General features: G+C 23.2%; 9 protein-coding genes across 9 annotated transcripts; 7 read left to right on the top strand and 2 right to left on the bottom strand.

The window, feature by feature from the left end:
• Window positions 1-536: 536 nt before the first annotated feature.
• Window positions 537-2,117, top strand: DICPUDRAFT_74886 (uncharacterized protein; the record flags this gene model as incomplete). The annotated part of the gene is made up of 5 exons (XM_003283866.1): window positions 537-560; window positions 634-860; window positions 925-1,080; window positions 1,158-1,872; window positions 2,088-2,117. 5 exons carry the CDS (start codon window positions 537-539, stop codon window positions 2,115-2,117), a joined length of 1,152 nt encoding a protein of 383 aa, XP_003283914.1.
• Window positions 2,118-3,349: 1,232 nt separating this feature from the next.
• On the top strand, window positions 3,350-3,808 carry DICPUDRAFT_147642 (uncharacterized protein; the record flags this gene model as incomplete). The annotated part of the gene is made up of 1 exon (XM_003283865.1): window positions 3,350-3,808. One exon carries the CDS (start codon window positions 3,350-3,352, stop codon window positions 3,806-3,808), a length of 459 nt encoding a protein of 152 aa, XP_003283913.1.
• A 491-nt stretch (window positions 3,809-4,299) lies between these two features.
• DICPUDRAFT_91204 (uncharacterized protein) lies at window positions 4,300-5,905 on the top strand. Its single transcript, XM_003283864.1, has one exon. The coding sequence runs from the start codon at window positions 4,392-4,394 to the stop codon at window positions 5,802-5,804; it is 1,413 nt and encodes a 470-aa protein (XP_003283912.1). The 5' UTR covers window positions 4,300-4,391; the 3' UTR covers window positions 5,805-5,905.
• Window positions 5,906-6,332: 427 nt separating this feature from the next.
• DICPUDRAFT_147640 (uncharacterized protein) lies at window positions 6,333-7,532 on the top strand (the record flags this gene model as incomplete). Its single annotated transcript, XM_003283863.1, has 1 exon — window positions 6,333-7,532. One exon carries the CDS (start codon window positions 6,333-6,335, stop codon window positions 7,530-7,532), a length of 1,200 nt encoding a protein of 399 aa, XP_003283911.1.
• A 501-nt stretch (window positions 7,533-8,033) lies between these two features.
• On the top strand, window positions 8,034-9,561 carry DICPUDRAFT_96521 (uncharacterized protein; the record flags this gene model as incomplete). Its single annotated transcript, XM_003283862.1, has 2 exons — window positions 8,034-9,388; window positions 9,507-9,561. 2 exons carry the CDS (start codon window positions 8,034-8,036, stop codon window positions 9,559-9,561), a joined length of 1,410 nt encoding a protein of 469 aa, XP_003283910.1.
• A 334-nt stretch (window positions 9,562-9,895) lies between these two features.
• On the top strand, window positions 9,896-10,902 carry DICPUDRAFT_26627 (uncharacterized protein; the record flags this gene model as incomplete). Its single annotated transcript, XM_003283861.1, has 4 exons — window positions 9,896-9,997; window positions 10,076-10,176; window positions 10,259-10,594; window positions 10,683-10,902. The coding sequence occupies 4 exons, from the start codon at window positions 9,896-9,898 to the stop codon at window positions 10,900-10,902; spliced, it is 759 nt and encodes a 252-aa protein (XP_003283909.1).
• Window positions 10,903-11,214: 312 nt separating this feature from the next.
• DICPUDRAFT_147637 (uncharacterized protein) lies at window positions 11,215-12,567 on the top strand (the record flags this gene model as incomplete). The annotated part of the gene is made up of 2 exons (XM_003283860.1): window positions 11,215-11,376; window positions 11,446-12,567. 2 exons carry the CDS (start codon window positions 11,215-11,217, stop codon window positions 12,565-12,567), a joined length of 1,284 nt encoding a protein of 427 aa, XP_003283908.1.
• Window positions 12,568-12,654: 87 nt separating this feature from the next.
• On the bottom strand, window positions 12,655-13,793 carry DICPUDRAFT_96520 (phosphomannomutase). Its single transcript, XM_003283840.1, has 4 exons — window positions 13,716-13,793; window positions 13,400-13,588; window positions 13,103-13,294; window positions 12,655-13,019 (listed from the first exon to the last, which is right to left on the bottom strand). Exons 1-4 carry the CDS (start codon window positions 13,779-13,781, stop codon window positions 12,717-12,719), a joined length of 750 nt encoding a protein of 249 aa, XP_003283888.1. The 5' UTR covers window positions 13,782-13,793; the 3' UTR covers window positions 12,655-12,716.
• Window positions 13,794-14,415: 622 nt separating this feature from the next.
• DICPUDRAFT_147635 (uncharacterized protein) lies at window positions 14,416-14,592 on the bottom strand (the record flags this gene model as incomplete). Its single annotated transcript, XM_003283839.1, has 1 exon — window positions 14,416-14,592. The coding sequence occupies one exon, from the start codon at window positions 14,590-14,592 to the stop codon at window positions 14,416-14,418; it is 177 nt and encodes a 58-aa protein (XP_003283887.1).
• Between the last annotated feature and the right edge of the window lie 2,148 nt (window positions 14,593-16,740).

Genomic DNA, 16,740 nt, shown 5'->3' with positions numbered 1-16,740 from the left:
TTAAATATAATTATAATAATAATAAAATTTTTAAAAATTTAAATTTTTTTTTATTTTTTAAAATTTTTTTTATGTGGTGTGTGCTTATATAGCTATTAGATTCTAATCACTACCAAATTTGATTTACATTTAATTGTACGAAAAAAAGGAATACCTAATTCAGGAAATAGTTATAGATTATTCAAATAAAAAAATTTCAATTAAAATTTTTTTTTCTCTTTTCTCTCACTATAAATAGTTTTTTTTTAAAAAAAATTCATTTAATTCAAGCTATATAAATCAAGTCAATTGTGTCCATAAAAGCTTAATTTCTCGTAGCCAGTCCAGTCCAGCTTAGCCAGTCCACTCCAGCTTTGCCAAACCTTGCTAGCTTATTTTTTTTTTTTTTAAATTATTATTTTTTTTTTTTTAATTATTTAATTTTTTTTAAATAATTTTTTTTTTTTTTTGTAAATAATTTTTTACAATTATATATATTTGTATATTTTATATTTAACCCTCACCTTTCACTCTGGGTTATTTCATATTTATCTAAAATGGGTATTTCATTTTCAAAAAAAGTAAGTATCTTTTATATAATATACATTAAAAACAAAAGAAATAAATATTAACCATAGTTTTATTTGTATTCAGAAAAACAATATCGAAGAATTTTTAGCATTGGATTCCAAAATTGCGGGTATGGAGTCCAAAATTAAAAGCTCAAAAGATTTTCATAATAACTTATTATGGAAATTTATTTTTTATAGTTTAATAGTAGAATTTTTTTTATTATTAATTTCATATATCCAATCTCATTCATTCAATACTTTGTTTGGAAAATCAATGTGTTATGGATACTCTTTTTTATTCTTTATTATGTAAGTTATTCATTTTAAATATATTTATTATAATATAAAATTGGGATTAACATTTTTCATTTAGAATTTGCTCCTTAGCCATATTATATAAATTTTTATTCGAATCTTTAATAGAAATTTATGAGAATAAATTAGAGAGATTAAATATCGGTATGGAAATATTATTAGGTGATGGAAACCTTGAAGCCGATATTAATAATATCAAAAGAATAATAGAGATGTATGAAAAAAGAAGTAGGTATCATATAGTATTAATATTATATTTGTAGTGTCTAACTTTTTTTTAGAATTAAATAGGGTTCAAATAGAGAAACAACATCAAGAACCACAACAACCACAACAACCACAACAACCACAGCAGCCAGAACCACAACAACCAAAACAACAAGAAAAACAACAAAACAGCATTGTTAATAACAACATTAACAAAAAAATTAATCTTTCTGAATCATTTTTTTTAGAAAAAATTAAATACGATTTGGTTTCAGAAGATAATAATAACAAAATTTTGGAGGCATTAATTGTCATTGATAATAGTTTATCCAAGGGCAATTTTTTCAGAGGTTTAGAAACTCAACAACTTGACCTCCTCATAAATAATGTTGTTACCTTTGCTGTATATTATGAAAAGGTATCCGATAAAGTTAAAGATATTAGTAGTCTAATACTTTCAAAAATATTAGCTGAAGTATATTTCAATCCAAACTTTCAAATAGAACATAAAGATATTGTTGGATTATACAAAGAACAGCTATATATAATCGTTGCCAGATGTTATATGTATAGATATTATGAAGTACAGGGGGCTGTATCAGTATTTAAAAAATTTTCAAGTGCCCTCCATAACAATATCCTATGGATAATTAATGAAAAGCATGACGTTGAATTTGTTGACATGGTTTGGTGTTCAGCTTTAGATCTCTTTGAAGGGTTAGAGAGTCTAAGTTTCCACGAATCATATCATAAATTGCACAATGATACCCATTATATTATTTGCAAATATTTTTATTATGTAAGGGTAAACGTCCGTTCTGAACACATAAAAAGATACAAGGAAATTATAAATAACTGGGGTTTTATGTAACCACTTTATATTTAAACAAGTTATAGTTTGGTGAATGTATATTATTTCTCTGTCTAGTTAAAAGTAACCAAGGTAATATATCTTTATATTTTTTATTTAATATTAAACTCTTTATTAATATTTTTTATATTTATTATATTTAGATTATAGCTTTTACCCTTATGCTATCTTAAAATTGTTTTTGTCTATACTTAGTTGTTTTTCTAAATAGTTTTGGTGTTAACTCCCTCACTTCCGTTCCTGCTGCAATCAAAATCCCTTCAAATTTCATAATGTTGTTGTTGTTTTTTCAAAATAATTCTACTATTAAATCAATTTGTTATATACCCTCACACTATATCATTCCCGCAACCCATTTTATAACCACACATAATCAATATTATTTAAATTAAATAATTGTATTTCTAAATTTTTTATATTTATTTTATAACACTGTATAATATATTTTAATCTAAACGGCAGATTCAAACTATAATTAGAAAGTAAGTAAATTATCATATAGTTATAAAACAACAATAACATTCAACAAATAGAATTTGGTGTCTTAAAGTAATATGGAAAAGATTAACTAACCAATTTAATTTTTATTTTTCAGATAGTTTGACCAACCAATAGATATTAATTACTTGCAAAAATCTGCCCATACTTATTTAAGTGAACAGGTGTCTCTTTACCCAATCAAAATATATCACCTCACTCAAATATAACATCCTAGTGCAATTCAATTGCTTAAGTTCCAACCCATTTATCTCCATTTAAAATATTTGTTACCAATGATTTAGAATCAAAACAAAAAGGAGATGCTTATATCTAGTGATTTAAAAGATGATTTTGGTTCAAACCAATCCCCAGCGAAGTTAGTACAGGTAGAAGATATACATGGAAAAAAGGACTATCAATCGTAGCCTATTTGTTTATTCCAACACAATTTACAGCAACCAATCAAGAAGATACCAATCAAACTTTTCAATCTAATCAAATTTTTGATGAATACCGAATTTGTTCTGGCCAAACAAATTTGGTAAATAGTCAAATAGTTCTAGATGAAAAGATTTAGAATTTCTTATCCCACAAACCTCCTTTCTATTAAATTCCGCCATGGTTTTTTTGAAATCAGAAAAAAAAAACATTGAACCCAAACCTCCACATAAATTAATCATACTAAAACCTAAAAATAATAAAATCAAAATAGATATAAGTGTGGATAATTAAATAAAGTAAAAAAAAAGCATATTATTTTTTTTTTTTTATAATTTTAAAATTTTTTTTATAAAAATATTTTTTTATTTTTATAATTATTTTTTTTATCCTTTATTTTTTTTTAAAAAAATTTGGATTCCATTGGGTTTTATTTTTTTATTTTATTTTTTTTTTATTTTTATTTAGAAACATATACCATCAGAAAATGAAAATTATTTTTATGTTTATTTTAGCATTCTTTGTTTTATCAAGTAAAGCAACCCTTCCTTCGTTCGATACTATTGTATTTCAAGATAACACAACAAATCCTATTTGCACTGGTTCTGTAACTTTGGGTGGTTGTGGTGAAATTTGTGATCAGGTTTATATAGGTTTAAAAGAGGCTAAATCTAACGGCAATGTCACTTTTTTTATTAATTTCAATGAATGTAATGAAGAAACAAGCTATACGGATACCTCTTTTATTTGTAGTACTACCAAACCACATTTAAAACTTTATATGGTTGATGGTAAAAACTATCAATACAATGTTACATGCTCATGCTCTAACAAGAAAAGTTGTACTGGTGTAATCATCAATGATCATTCAAGTTCTAATACAAGTTCAAATCTTATTGTATCCTCATTTCTATTTTTAGTTACTTTATTCTCTATATTATTTTAAACAATTTCCTTTTTTTCTATTTTATTAATAATGGATTATTTTGTTAATTTTATTATTTTAATCTAAATAAAAATAAATAATATTTTTCACACACTCCAAAAAATATATTGTGGGTTTTTTTATTTAAATTTTAAACTGTTTTAAATAAATTATTATAATCGTGCCCATTATTTAACACTCAATTCTTATTTTTTTTTTAATATTTTAATTTTTTATTAACTTTTTTTATAATTTTTTCATTTTTAATTACCCCATTCAAATAAATATATACTTCTAAATACTCAAATAATAGGTTATATAATTCGATAAATGAAAATAAATAATAAACCAACAACATCTATAAACCATAATGGATTATTTAATTTTATAACGCCATTTTTTGCTATATTAAAATAGAAATATTCCAAATTGCCATATACATATATAATCATTAATTACCAAGTATTATTAAATAATTAAAATCTTTAAAAATTTTTTTTTTCAAAAAAAATATTTAAATAAATCTATTGTTTTTTTATTTTATTTTTTTTATAAATATAAATAAACTATAGCTAAATATATTTTTTATAGTTTTTTTATAATAATGAAAATAATTAAAAGTTTAATACTAATAATTTTTTTATCCATTGGTTATTGTTATGGCAATAGTGAAATTTCAAATGGAATCAGAAAAATTCAAGAATCAATGAAGAATTTTGAAGTAGATGGGTGCAAAATTGTATTTGATAAAGTGTCAAAAGAAACCAAAGGTTTTAAAGAGAATTGTTTACAAACATACTTATCAAAAAAAAATAATGGAAACGAATATAATTTTATAAACAATTTTGTTAGACCCAAAGTAGAATCTTTATTAGAAGAATCCAGTTTTCTTTTAAAAAGATGTAATTCAGATGATTATGATGATAATCATTTGGGATTGGAAAGAGGCCAACGTTTAAGAGACTTTTTAAAAGAATGGAGCAGCTCGCTAGATTTACTATGTAATATTGTAATAAGTGGTTCATACGTCCCCATGGTATTTGGTTTGGATAATGTTAAAAAGTCAAGAGCTATCATCGAATGTCAAGATTTAGATACTCCATTCAATCATTTCAGAGATTGCTATGATGCTTATTGCCCCGAAATGGTCGTTATTCCAAGTGGTTCATTCGTAATGGGTGGTACTGACGAGGAGCATAGAGCATTGGGTGTAGACGAGCATATTTGGCCATGGGATCAACCAAGACACCAAGTTAACATTAAAAAGAAATTTGCAATTGGGAAATATGAAATTACTCTAAGACAATTTAGAGAATTTATTAAAGAGACTGGTTATAGAATGCCAATTGGAGCCACAACCGTATTAAGAGTTTATAATAATAGAACAGGTACTCTCGATACTAGAGTATTGTTCACAGAGGGTCTCCATTATGAAGCTCCAGGTGACGATTTCGCACAAACAGAAAACCATCCAGTGGTTGCTGTTAGACGTGAGGATGCACGTGAATTTGCCAAATGGTTATCAATTAAAACTGGTCAAACCTATAGATTGCCATACGAAGCTGAATGGGAGTATGTTACTCGTGCCAATCAAGGTTATCAATACTATATTTGGGGTAACACCACAGAAGGTGGTTGTAGATATTCAAATTGTTTTGACTTGGATTCATTCGATCGTTTCCAATTTAAATTTGATCATTTCGAATGCCGTGATGGTGAAAAAACTTCAGCAAGAGTTGGCAAGTATTTACCAAACCAATTTGGTATTCACGATTTATTAGCAAATGCAAGAGAATGGGTAGATGATTGCTGGCACTATGGTTATGAAGGAGCTCCATGTGACGGTTCTAGATGGGGTGAGGAAAATAATGGTATATGTTATTTTGGTGTATTAAGAGGTGGTAGTTTCTTTTACAACACATACAATGTTCGTATTGCTTACAGAAATGCATATTTCAGTTCTCAGGCCCGTAGTTCAATGTGGGGTTTCCGTTTGGTTAGAGAAATTAATGAATAGTCATTAGATTAAAATAATAAACCCCTTTTAATTTTATAATTATTTTTAAATAAACATTTTAGTTTTTTTTTTTTAAAAAATATAAAGATATATACTATACTCTATTTTTTTTATAAAATTATTTAAACCCAATATATTTTTTTTTTTTTTTTTATTTGCTATAAAATTATAATTTTTAATAATTTTAAAATCTATAGATAAAAAACATAAATGAATTTTTTAGATTTTTGTATAGATTGTGAATGTGTAAAAATAAATAAAATATGAAATCATTTATAATTCAATATTTATTATTATAATTATTGTGATTATTATTATTAATATTATTAATAATCATTATTAGTTTTAAAATAATTTTTTATAAGGTAATTTTTCTTATAAATTAAAAAAAAAATATAACTATTCTAAATAGAAAACAAAAAGAAAAGAATGGGGCGAATAAATATACTTTTAGTATTTATTATTTTTTTAAATTATACATTTGGACATTATATTATTATAAATGGAATAGAGGATCTTCAGAAAAAGATGTTGGGCTTTAATGATGCAGAATGTTCATTAAAGTTTGAAACATTAATAAAAGAAACTGATACTTTAAATGAAATTATTAATAACTTTTCCAAATTAAATAATACAGGGGATACAGCAAACCAAATAACATATTCTACTGTTTTAATAAAAGGAAAAGTAAGCTCACTAAGAGAGGAAGCTACTTTTGCTTTGGGGTTGTGTAATTCTAAAAAAGTAGAGTCTAAATACTACTTTTCTGACTTTTTAAATGGATGGTATTCAACATTCAATACTTTATTACATGTATACAAAAACGATATTTTTAATAAAAAGAAATATACCGTTACAAATAATTTAATTGAACATTCACAAAAAGAATTAAATGGAGCTTTTTATCATTTTAAAGATTGTCATGATAGTTATTGCCCTGAAATGGTGGTTATTCCATCCGGTACATTCATGATGGATGGTATTGAAAGCTTTCAGAAACACAGAGTAAATATTGAAAAAAGTTTTGCAATTGGTCTTTTTGAAGTAACCTTAAAACAATTTAGAGAATTTGTTAAAGAGGCTAGTCATGTTGTCCCAAATGGTGGTATAACATTACAAAAAAATTTAAATTTATTTTTTTCAAATGATATTAATTATAATTCACCAAATGGTAATGATATGGTCCCACATGAAAATGAACCAGTAACATGTTTAAGAAAAGAAGACACCAGATTATTTTTAAGATGGCTATCAAATAAAACAAATCAGACATATAGATTACCAACTGAATCTGAATGGGAGTATGCAGCAAGATCAAATTTATTCCAATTCAGTAATTATATTGAAAAAGCATGCAAATTTGACAATGTATTTGATAAAAGCTCTTCTAAAATATATGGAAATAATGTTAATAGTTTCAATTGCAGTGATGGTTCATCTACCATCTCATCTGTTGGCAGTTATTTCCCAAACGGTTTTGGATTATATGATATGATGGGTAATGTAAAAGAATGGGTAGATGATTGCTATCATGAAAATTTCTATAATGCCCCAAATAATGGTTCATCATGGGGCAGTGAAAATAACGGTTTATGCAGCTATGGTGTTTTTAAGGGTGGATGTTGGGCCTCCAAACCTAATGATATAAAAGTTTCAATGAGACATACAATATTCTCATCCCAAGCTAAATCTAATACTATTGGATTTAGACTAGTTCGTGAAATATAATTAATCATTATTACTATAATTTTATAAGAGGTAATACAAAAAAATTAAATAAATTATTTAGTGTTTTTTTTTAAAATATCTACATACACTTAAAGGGATTCTTAAGGTTATTAATTCTGTTTTATAAAATATTAAAATATTAAAATAAAAAACATACCACACAAAACATTACATAAACACCCACAAAAACAAACACACCATAAATAATTTTTTTTCTATTGGTATTTGAAATAAAAATAGAAATTATTTTTAAGACACCCCCCAATAGATAATTAATTTAAAAAATAAATCAATATTATATAAATTAATATGAATTTACAATTAATTCATTAATATTTCATTTTTTTAAAATATTTTTTTTTTTTTATTATTTATTTTTTTTTTTTTTAATTATTTTTTTTTTTTTATATTTATATAAATATTTGATAAAATAACAAAAATAATAAATAAGAATACTTAATAAATATAGTTACTATATTGTAAAATAAAATTTTTAAAAATATGTTAATTTTTAAATTGTTAGTTTTAATATTGTTTTTTAATTGTATTTATTCGAGTGATATAATTTTAAAAAATATCAGAAATGTTCGGGATAGTATGTCTAGTTTTGATAAATATGGTTGTTCACCTGTATTTAGTAAAAGTTTAAACGAAACAAATAGTTTAAAAAAAATAATAAAACAATATTTATTGGATTCGAGTAAATGTAGTGTGAATGAATACAATTTTATTGTTGGAAATTTAAAACCAAAAATAGAGTCACTTTCAAATGAATTGGAATATCTTTTACACAGATGTAATGCAAGAGACTACAGTAGCGATTCTCTAAGTTTAGAGAGACCGGCACGTCTACATCAATTTTTACAAGAGTGGAATTCAACATTAGAGTCATTGGGCCAAGAGATCGAAACAAGAGATTTTTACACCTTCAATTTGGATAGTATTAAACAGTCTGCAAATATTGTGCACCATAAAGATTCGCAATTTGAAAATGACTTTTATCATTTTAAAGATTGTCAAGATTCCTATTGTCCAGAGATGGTTGTAATTCCACAAGGCTCTTTTATAATGGGCGGTTCTGATGAGGAACATGCAGCATTATCGATTTCTAATGAAATTAAAAAATGGGATTTACCAAGACACCAAGTTACATTTAAAAAGAAATTTGCAATTGGCCAATTTGAAATTACATCAAAGCAGTTTAGAGAATTTGTAAAGGAAACAGGCTACAAGATACCAAAAGGTTGCATTGCAATTAAAAACATTGTAGATCCCAGCACAGGCAATAGAGTATCAAGACTATCGTTTAATGACGAATTGGACTACGAGAATCTCGGTGAAGGTTTTGAGGACAGAGATGAAAGCCACCCCGCAGTTTGCCTTAGACGTGAGGATGTAAGAAACTTTGCACAGTGGCTATCAATTAAAACTGGTCAAACCTATAGATTGCCATACGAAGCCGAATGGGAGTATGTTACTCGTGCAGACCAGAAATACCAATATTACATTTGGGGCAACACTACAGAAGGTGGTTGTAAATATGCAAACTTGTACGATCTTGATTCTTTTAATAGATTTAAATTAGTTTTTAAAAATTTTAATTGTACTGATGGTTTCGTTGCAACTGCACCAGTAGGTTCATATTTACCAAACCAATTTGGTATCTATGATTTATTGGCAAATGCAAGAGAATGGGTAGATGATTGCTGGCACTATAGCTTTGATGGAGCTCCAAGTGACGGTTCTAGATGGGGTGAAGAAAATAATGGTCTTTGTGATTTTGGTGTATTAAGAGGTGGTAGTTTCTTTTACAATACTTTTAATGTTCGTATTGCCTACAGAAATGCTTATTTTAGGTAAGTTTAATAACCATTACTATATATTTAATATGTGATCCATTTTTATTATTTTTATAATAATTGTTGAATCTGATAATTAAAATTATTAATTATTTTTTTATTTTTTTTATTTTAGTTCGCAATCTAAATCATATATGTGGGGTGGTAGATTGGTCAGAGAAATTAACTAATTAAACCAATCATATATTTTATTTTCAAAAAAGAGTTATTTTATTACATTGGTTTAAAATATATCTAAATATGGTCATTGGATGTTGTCATTCAATAAAATTATAATAAAAAATTTAAAAAAAAAAAAAAAAAAATCAAAAAAAAAAAAAAAAAAAAATCTTTTTTTTAAATTTTTTTTTTTTAATATTATTTAAAATTTTTTTTATTTAATTTTCTCCATATAAAAAATAAAACGAACCGACTCTCATATACTTATGCAAAAACATATGTTTTAAAATATAGGGAGTTTCAATCTTTTTTTTTTATAATATAAAATTTAAATCAACGAAAAATATGGAGCCAATTCCAACAAGTGGTACTATAGTTGCAGCAGAGCATGTTTATCATCACATAAACAAACATAGAATTGGTCATTATAAAGATTGTATTTTATCTGTAGGTATTAAATAAATAATCTAATACCAAAAAAACAATACATTAATGGTTATTTTTTATTTTTTGGTTTTTTAATAGGTTATTAGAGGTTTTAGAAATGGTGTTTTAACAGGTGTTAGAATTAGAATACCCTATATTTTCCAAGCAGTTATATATGCATCATTGTTTAGAGATGCAAAGTATGTAATATTTGTTTTTATTTTCGATTAAAAATAACATTTTTCTAATTTATTTTATTTTTTTGTTGTTTTAAAAATAAAGATCAGCCAGTAGGGTGAAATTTGTAATTAAACAGATGTTTTTTCATGGTAAAAATCTTGGATTGTTTGTTGGTATTTATAAAGCAATTTGTTGTGTATTTAGACATTTTGGAATTAAAGGTGGAATTGATAGTTTAGTTGCAGGTTTTGTTGGCGGTTATATTGCATTTGGTGATAGTAAATCTGTAAGTGGTAGTGTTAACAATCAAATTGTATTATATCTTTTTGCAAGAGCACTTATTGGAATTATACAAGGCATGGTAAAAAGAAAAATTATACCCCAAACTTTATCAACCACAACTCCAAAAGGTTTCAGAATTTTTGCAGCTGTCACTTTGTATGTCATAGTTTATTGATTTATTACTATAGTTTATGACAAAAAAATATCACTAACACATTTTATTATTATATTTTTAATTTAATAGGGCTTTAATTTTATACTTAACAGAATATGAACCAGATACTTTAAATCAAGGTTTTATGGGCACCATGACTGTACTTTACCATAAATCTGATTCCGGTCCAATTTTTGAAAAAGACGATAACAAATTTTTACCAATTCTTTCATTAATCGTTATTTCTTTAATCGGTTCAGTTTATCCAAAATTAAGTTTAGATAATATTTTAACAAAATTAAAATTATAAATTATAATTTAATCAAAACAAAAAATAGTAATAATAATAACAATATTATAATATTAATAATAATAATAAATAAAAAACTATATGTAAATAAACAAGACTCGATATTTATGTGTGGGGTTATTTTTTAAATTAAACACACAAACTAAGAAAATTATGAGATAATATTTAGAATATTCTAAAATTATAATTTTAATAATTTTTTTTGAAAAATAATTATTATTTTTTAATTTTATTTTTTTTTTAAAAATTTTTATATTTTAAATTTTAATAATCATAAAAAAAAAAAAAAGATATTTCTAGCAAAACTTTAAAATGTGTAATAACAGCAATAACAATTTTTATAACAATATTATATTTTTAGATTATAATAAACCGAGTGAAATAAATTTTTCAATAATCTCAGATATATTTAATATTTTAGATAAAAATGAATCAAAATTATATGTCGTCCTAATCAATTCAAATTTCGATTCGGTAATTTGATTTTATTAAAAAAATTTCATTTAATGTATTAATCCTAACAATAATTTATATATTATATAGATCGAATCAATAAGTAATATTTTAGAAAAATATTATAGTTTCATAAACAAGTTAATTTTAGATCATTTTTTAAAATATAGAATTGATGTTAACATATTAATCCCAGAATTATATTGCAATAACAATAATAATAATAATAATAATAATAGTAACAATAGTAATAATAGAAGTGAATCTTTGATAAATTCAATAAATTTAATAATAAGCAAAATACCTACAAACTATGTTTTTTTATCAAATTCTTCAAAATCATTAAATTCATTTATTATAAAATCAACATTAAATTTAAAATTAAATTATTATGAGATCAAAAATAGTAATAATATCCAAGATACAGAGTTTGTGCCCAGTTTCAATAATAATGCAATTTTAAAATTACAAAAATATAACTCTGTATATTGTGGTGGGTTTTTTGACTATCTTCATTGTGGCCATAAGTTTTTTTTATCATTAGGTTCTTTGTTGGCTAAAAATAAATTTTTTGTTTCAGTATTACAAAAATCTACAATAATACAACAACAACAACAACAACAACAGCAACAGCAACAACAACAACAACAACAACAACAGCAACAACAGCAACAACAAGAAGAAGATATAACACCCCCATCATCACCTAGAATGTGTGAAAAAACAACTTTTAAAAGTCATTCATTACCAAATTTAAATAATAAATGTCCATTTAGTAATAATAATAATACAAGTGAATATAAATTACAATCTTCAAAATCAAGTATTGGGGAAATTAAAAATTTATTATTTAACTATACAGATAAAAAGAATGATGAATTTATGCAACAAGTGGAGAAAAGAATTTTATCAGTAAAAGAGTTTTTAAATATTTTTAATCCAAATCACAGCGATATCGAAATTATATCAAATACACGTTGTTCAGATATTAACTTTTGCCCAATGACATATTATGATCAAGTTGACGCATTATTGGTAATTGAAGAGTCCATAGAATCAGCAAACAAGATCAATTTGATTAGATCCCAAAGAAATCTATCTCAGCTATCGATTAACGTTGTTAAATCAGTTCAAAATTACCATTCAAATAAAAAAATTTCATCATCGTTCATAAGAAATGTTTTATATAATATAAATAATAAAAATATATAAAAAGAAAATAAAGAAATATAAACATGATAACCATAAAGTGGTATCTTTTATATTTCTTTTTGTTTTTTTTTTGTTTTTTTTTTTTTTCTAAAAAGATAATTTTTATTTTTTTATTTTTAGTTTTTTAATAATATTATTGGTTTTATTATTTAGTTTTTATAAAATAATTCATTTAAAAAGTTTTGAGTGTCAACTGGTGAAGTAACAGTGAATGATTTTGTAATTCTTTTATCGTTGGCAATTTCGTAATCGTTTCCACCTTTGAAAGTTTTATCACCAAAGAAATAAATAGTTTTGTATTTTTCTTCTGGTAAATGGCCAAGACAATAGGTTTTATCCCAACCAACTGGGAAAACATCAAAACTAATTTGACCACCAATTGAATATTGTAATCCAAAATCTGCGAATTTTTCTTTTAATACTGATACCATAGTTTCTCTGATTTTATTTTTCTATAATACAAATAGTTAATATTACTGTAACTTAAAAATTTATTTGTTTTTTGTGTTTTATCTATATTTAAAATATTACTTACTAAATCGAATTTTTCGAAATCATCACGTTCTTCTTGTGAACAATTTCTACCAATTGGTGAAATATTAATCATACCATTTCTAAATTCGACAAAAGTACCTCTTTTAATTGGAATATCAAGATCGGCAATATAATGTAAAACAAAATTAACAAATTGTTTAATTTTATCTTCACCTAAGAATTTTTTGATGCTCTAAAAAAAAAAAACAAAAATTAAAAAAATTAAAAAATCAAAAATTTCGATTTGATTAGTACAATTTTTAAAAATAGAATTTAATAAAATCTAAAAAAAACTTACTTGGGTAGCAAGTAATGAGCCATCTTTAAAAGCTAATAAACCATTTTCAGCAAAAACATAATGGAAGTCATTAACACAACCTTCACCAAGTTGTTCTTTGATTTTAATGAGATCTGAACCACCAACAACACCTAATTCGACTTTGGTTCTTAAATTTGAAAGAAATTGTTTAAATTCTGGTGTAATAGACTATATAAATAATTAAATAATAACAATAATAACAATAATAACAACAAATTATTATTTTTTTTTTTTCAAGATTAGCGAATTTATTCTCTGTATATATTGTTTTTTACTAAAATTTTATAAAACATACATTTCTTGGTTTAGTTAAGGTACCATCGACATCAAATAAGCAAATAGTATTTGGAATTAATGACATTTTTTAGTGTTGTATTTGTTTTAGTAAAATAATTAAAATAAATGAAAATAAAAAAAACAAATTTTTTTATTTTTTTTATTTTTTCATTTTTTTTAAAATTTTATTTTTTTTTTATTTTTATTTTTTTTATATCCGTCACCAAAATTAAATTTATATTTTTAGTTTTAAAATATGAATCATCGTCATCATACTCAAATTTTATTTTATTTTATTTTAACCACGTATATAAATTAAGTGACGCATCAAAACAATTAAAATAATACTAGTAAAAAAAGGAATACAGATAGATATTTTATTTAAAATAATATAAAATGTTAGAGTCATTATAGCAACATCTTTGCAGGTGCCCCCATAACAATGTTAGAACCCCAAGCCACATAGGCTATACTTCAAAACAATTTGATGACTGTCATTTCTAAATTTCTCAGACAAATTTATCTATTATTACAATTGACAACTTTTTATTTGCAGAAGCCCCCACCCATTAGTTAATAATATTAATTAATGAATGAGTCAATGCATAATAAATAAATAAATAAATAAATTAATAAATGAATTATAAAACAATTTAACATTCTTTGTTTTATTTTCTAAAATCTTTTTTTTTTGGTTAGTTTTTATTTCTTTTTTATAATTACTGGCATTTAAATACACCAAAACCTCCATTTTTGCATATTAAATGACTTTTACATGGAGGATGCAAACTATAAACATTTTTTTTTATTTTATTTGAACAAAACTGTCCCTGGTTAGCAGGTTTCTTACAAGTTCCTGATAATACTACACCACTGGACACACAATGCATATTCATTTTTTTACAATCATTATCATTTCTGCACATCTATATAAAGATATAAAATAAATCATTAGATTTTTTTTTTATTTTTTTTATTTTTTTTATTTTTAATTACAATTGCAGAAGAATTTATAAATAATTGTAAAAATATAAAAAATATAAAAATATGTTTTATTAATAGTTTCATTTATTTATTACCAAAATAGGAAATTTTATTCGATTTTATAGTGATAAAAAAAATAGATAAAAAAATATAAAATAAAAAAAAAAAAAAAAAAAATACATAAAAAAAAAAAGTTAAAAAGATTTCTATCAATTATAACCAATGATAGAAAATAAAAGAAGATAATACTATTTAATAATAATTTGTTTTTATTCATTTGCTTTTTTAATGCCTCTATATTAAAAATGGAGGGAGTAATAAAGTAAAAATAATAGTGCTATTAATAATTAATAATAATTAAACAGAGTATATTAATTAATCATAAATATAATTAACACTGGAGTTTTTTTTTTTTTTTTTTTATAATAATAATTAATTTATAAAAAAATTAGTTTTAATTTAAAAGTAAACTTTGTTACTTGAATAATAAAATTATAATTTTATTTTTCTTATATATAGTTAAAAGAACCAGATCTTTATATTATATTGTTTTTTTTTAAGAAAATAAAAATAAAAAAAAAAAAAATAAAAAAAAATTTTTCGAAAAAAAAAAACCAGTTTTAACCAGAGAATCACAATTATATGAGAATTACTGCTTTTCATTTTGTGAAACCAAAATAATTTATTAAACCAGATATGAAATTTTTTAAAATTGTTTTTCTTTTATTTGGGATTCAATGCAAGTAAAACACCAAAAATGAATTGTTTTGTTTTCTGTTTGAAATTTTTTTTTTTTTTTATTTTTTTTTTTATTTTTACAAATAAAACTTTTTATTTTACTTGGGTTATTCAAAATTCATTTTTATTAAAAAAATGAAAAAATGAAAAAATGAAAAAATTGAAAAAAAAAAAAAAACTATAAATACTTTTGTTGTTGAAAAAAAAAAAAAAACATTATTAATATTATATATAGTAATAGTAATAATCAAACATATATACTCGTATCATCACAAATAAAAATTTATATCTTTGGGGTTTTCCTTACCGTTATTCAATACATGATGGTAAAATAATTATAAAAATGATATTAATAGACCATAACTATTAATAATAAAAACACTGCCACACACCACATTTTTATAAGCCCACATTATATATATAAATTTTTATTTTTTTTTTTTATATTTTTTTTTAATAATCAACATTTTAATTTTACCATATTGGTAAATACTTTGTTTATTCATTATATAAATGAATGTTATTTTTGTATAGTTGTTGAAGAGAGCATAATGTATTGTTATTATATTTTCATCAACTCAATATCATTCATCACCTTCAAATTATTAGAAAAAAAAATAACAAATTGTTATTTCAAAGATAACCCAAAATAGAGTACCGATGTTATAAACCATTGTCAAATTTTTAGTGCAAGTTAAAAGATAGATACTAAAATGACCAACACTACCACAACCACACCGCTACCACCATCAATATCGCTGACATTTGCCAAGTATCCGTCGTCCAAACCTGCTTTGAAAGATAATACTAATAATAACAAATTGTTATTATAGTGCTATTTTCAAAATATACAATGTTCGTTCCTTCAAAGATACTCTAAATGATGTTTGGTTTAAATCAAATTTCAAAGTGAAATCTCAGCAACCAACACATTAATATTAGATAAAGTTTAGATAAGTTTAGATTAATTAATAGTATAGAATTTATACTTCTTTAAAATAATAAATAAATAAATAAAAAAAAAAAATAAAAAAAAATTTTTTTTTTTTTTTTTTAGTTTTTTTTTTGAAATACTTTATATATATTATATTTATATTTCTAAAAAAAAAAAAAGAAAAAGAAACTCTTTTTATTTGTTTAATATTATTTTTTTTATTTTTTTTAATTAATTTATGCATCTGGGGGAAAATAAAAAAAAACTAAAAATAAAAATTTGTTTGGAATTAAAAATTTTTTTTTTTTTTTTGTTTAATTTTTTTTTTTTTTTTTTATTTTTTAAAAAAAGCTTTTTTTTTTTATTTTTTTTTATTTTCCCCCATGTG

The sequence above is a fragment of the Dictyostelium purpureum genome (genome assembly GCF_000190715.1).
Source record: "Dictyostelium purpureum unplaced genomic scaffold DICPUscaffold_15, whole genome shotgun sequence".
In the NCBI taxonomy this organism is placed as follows: Eukaryota; Evosea; class Eumycetozoa; order Dictyosteliales; family Dictyosteliaceae; genus Dictyostelium; species Dictyostelium purpureum.
The sequence above is the reverse complement of the archived record's forward strand: the minus strand, read 5'-3'. Positions and strand labels throughout refer to the sequence as shown.

What these genes read in the sequence shown, in the direction of transcription:
- DICPUDRAFT_91204 (XM_003283864.1), top strand. Translation starts at nt 4,392, where the DNA reads ATGAAAATAATTAAAAGTTTAATACTAATAATTTTTTTATCCATTGGT.
- DICPUDRAFT_96520 (XM_003283840.1), bottom strand. Translation starts at nt 13,781, where the DNA reads ATGTCATTAATTCCAAATACTATTTGCTTATTTGATGTCGATGGTACC. An exon ending in GCTCATTACTTGCTACCCAA is followed by an intron (nt 13,295 to 13,399) that starts GTAAGTTTTTTT and finishes TTTTTTTTTTAG; the next exon opens with AGCATCAAAAAATTCTTAGG. An exon ending in ATTTCGAAAAATTCGATTTA is followed by an intron (nt 13,020 to 13,102) that starts GTAAGTAATATT and finishes TTTGTATTATAG; the next exon opens with AAAAATAAAATCAGAGAAAC.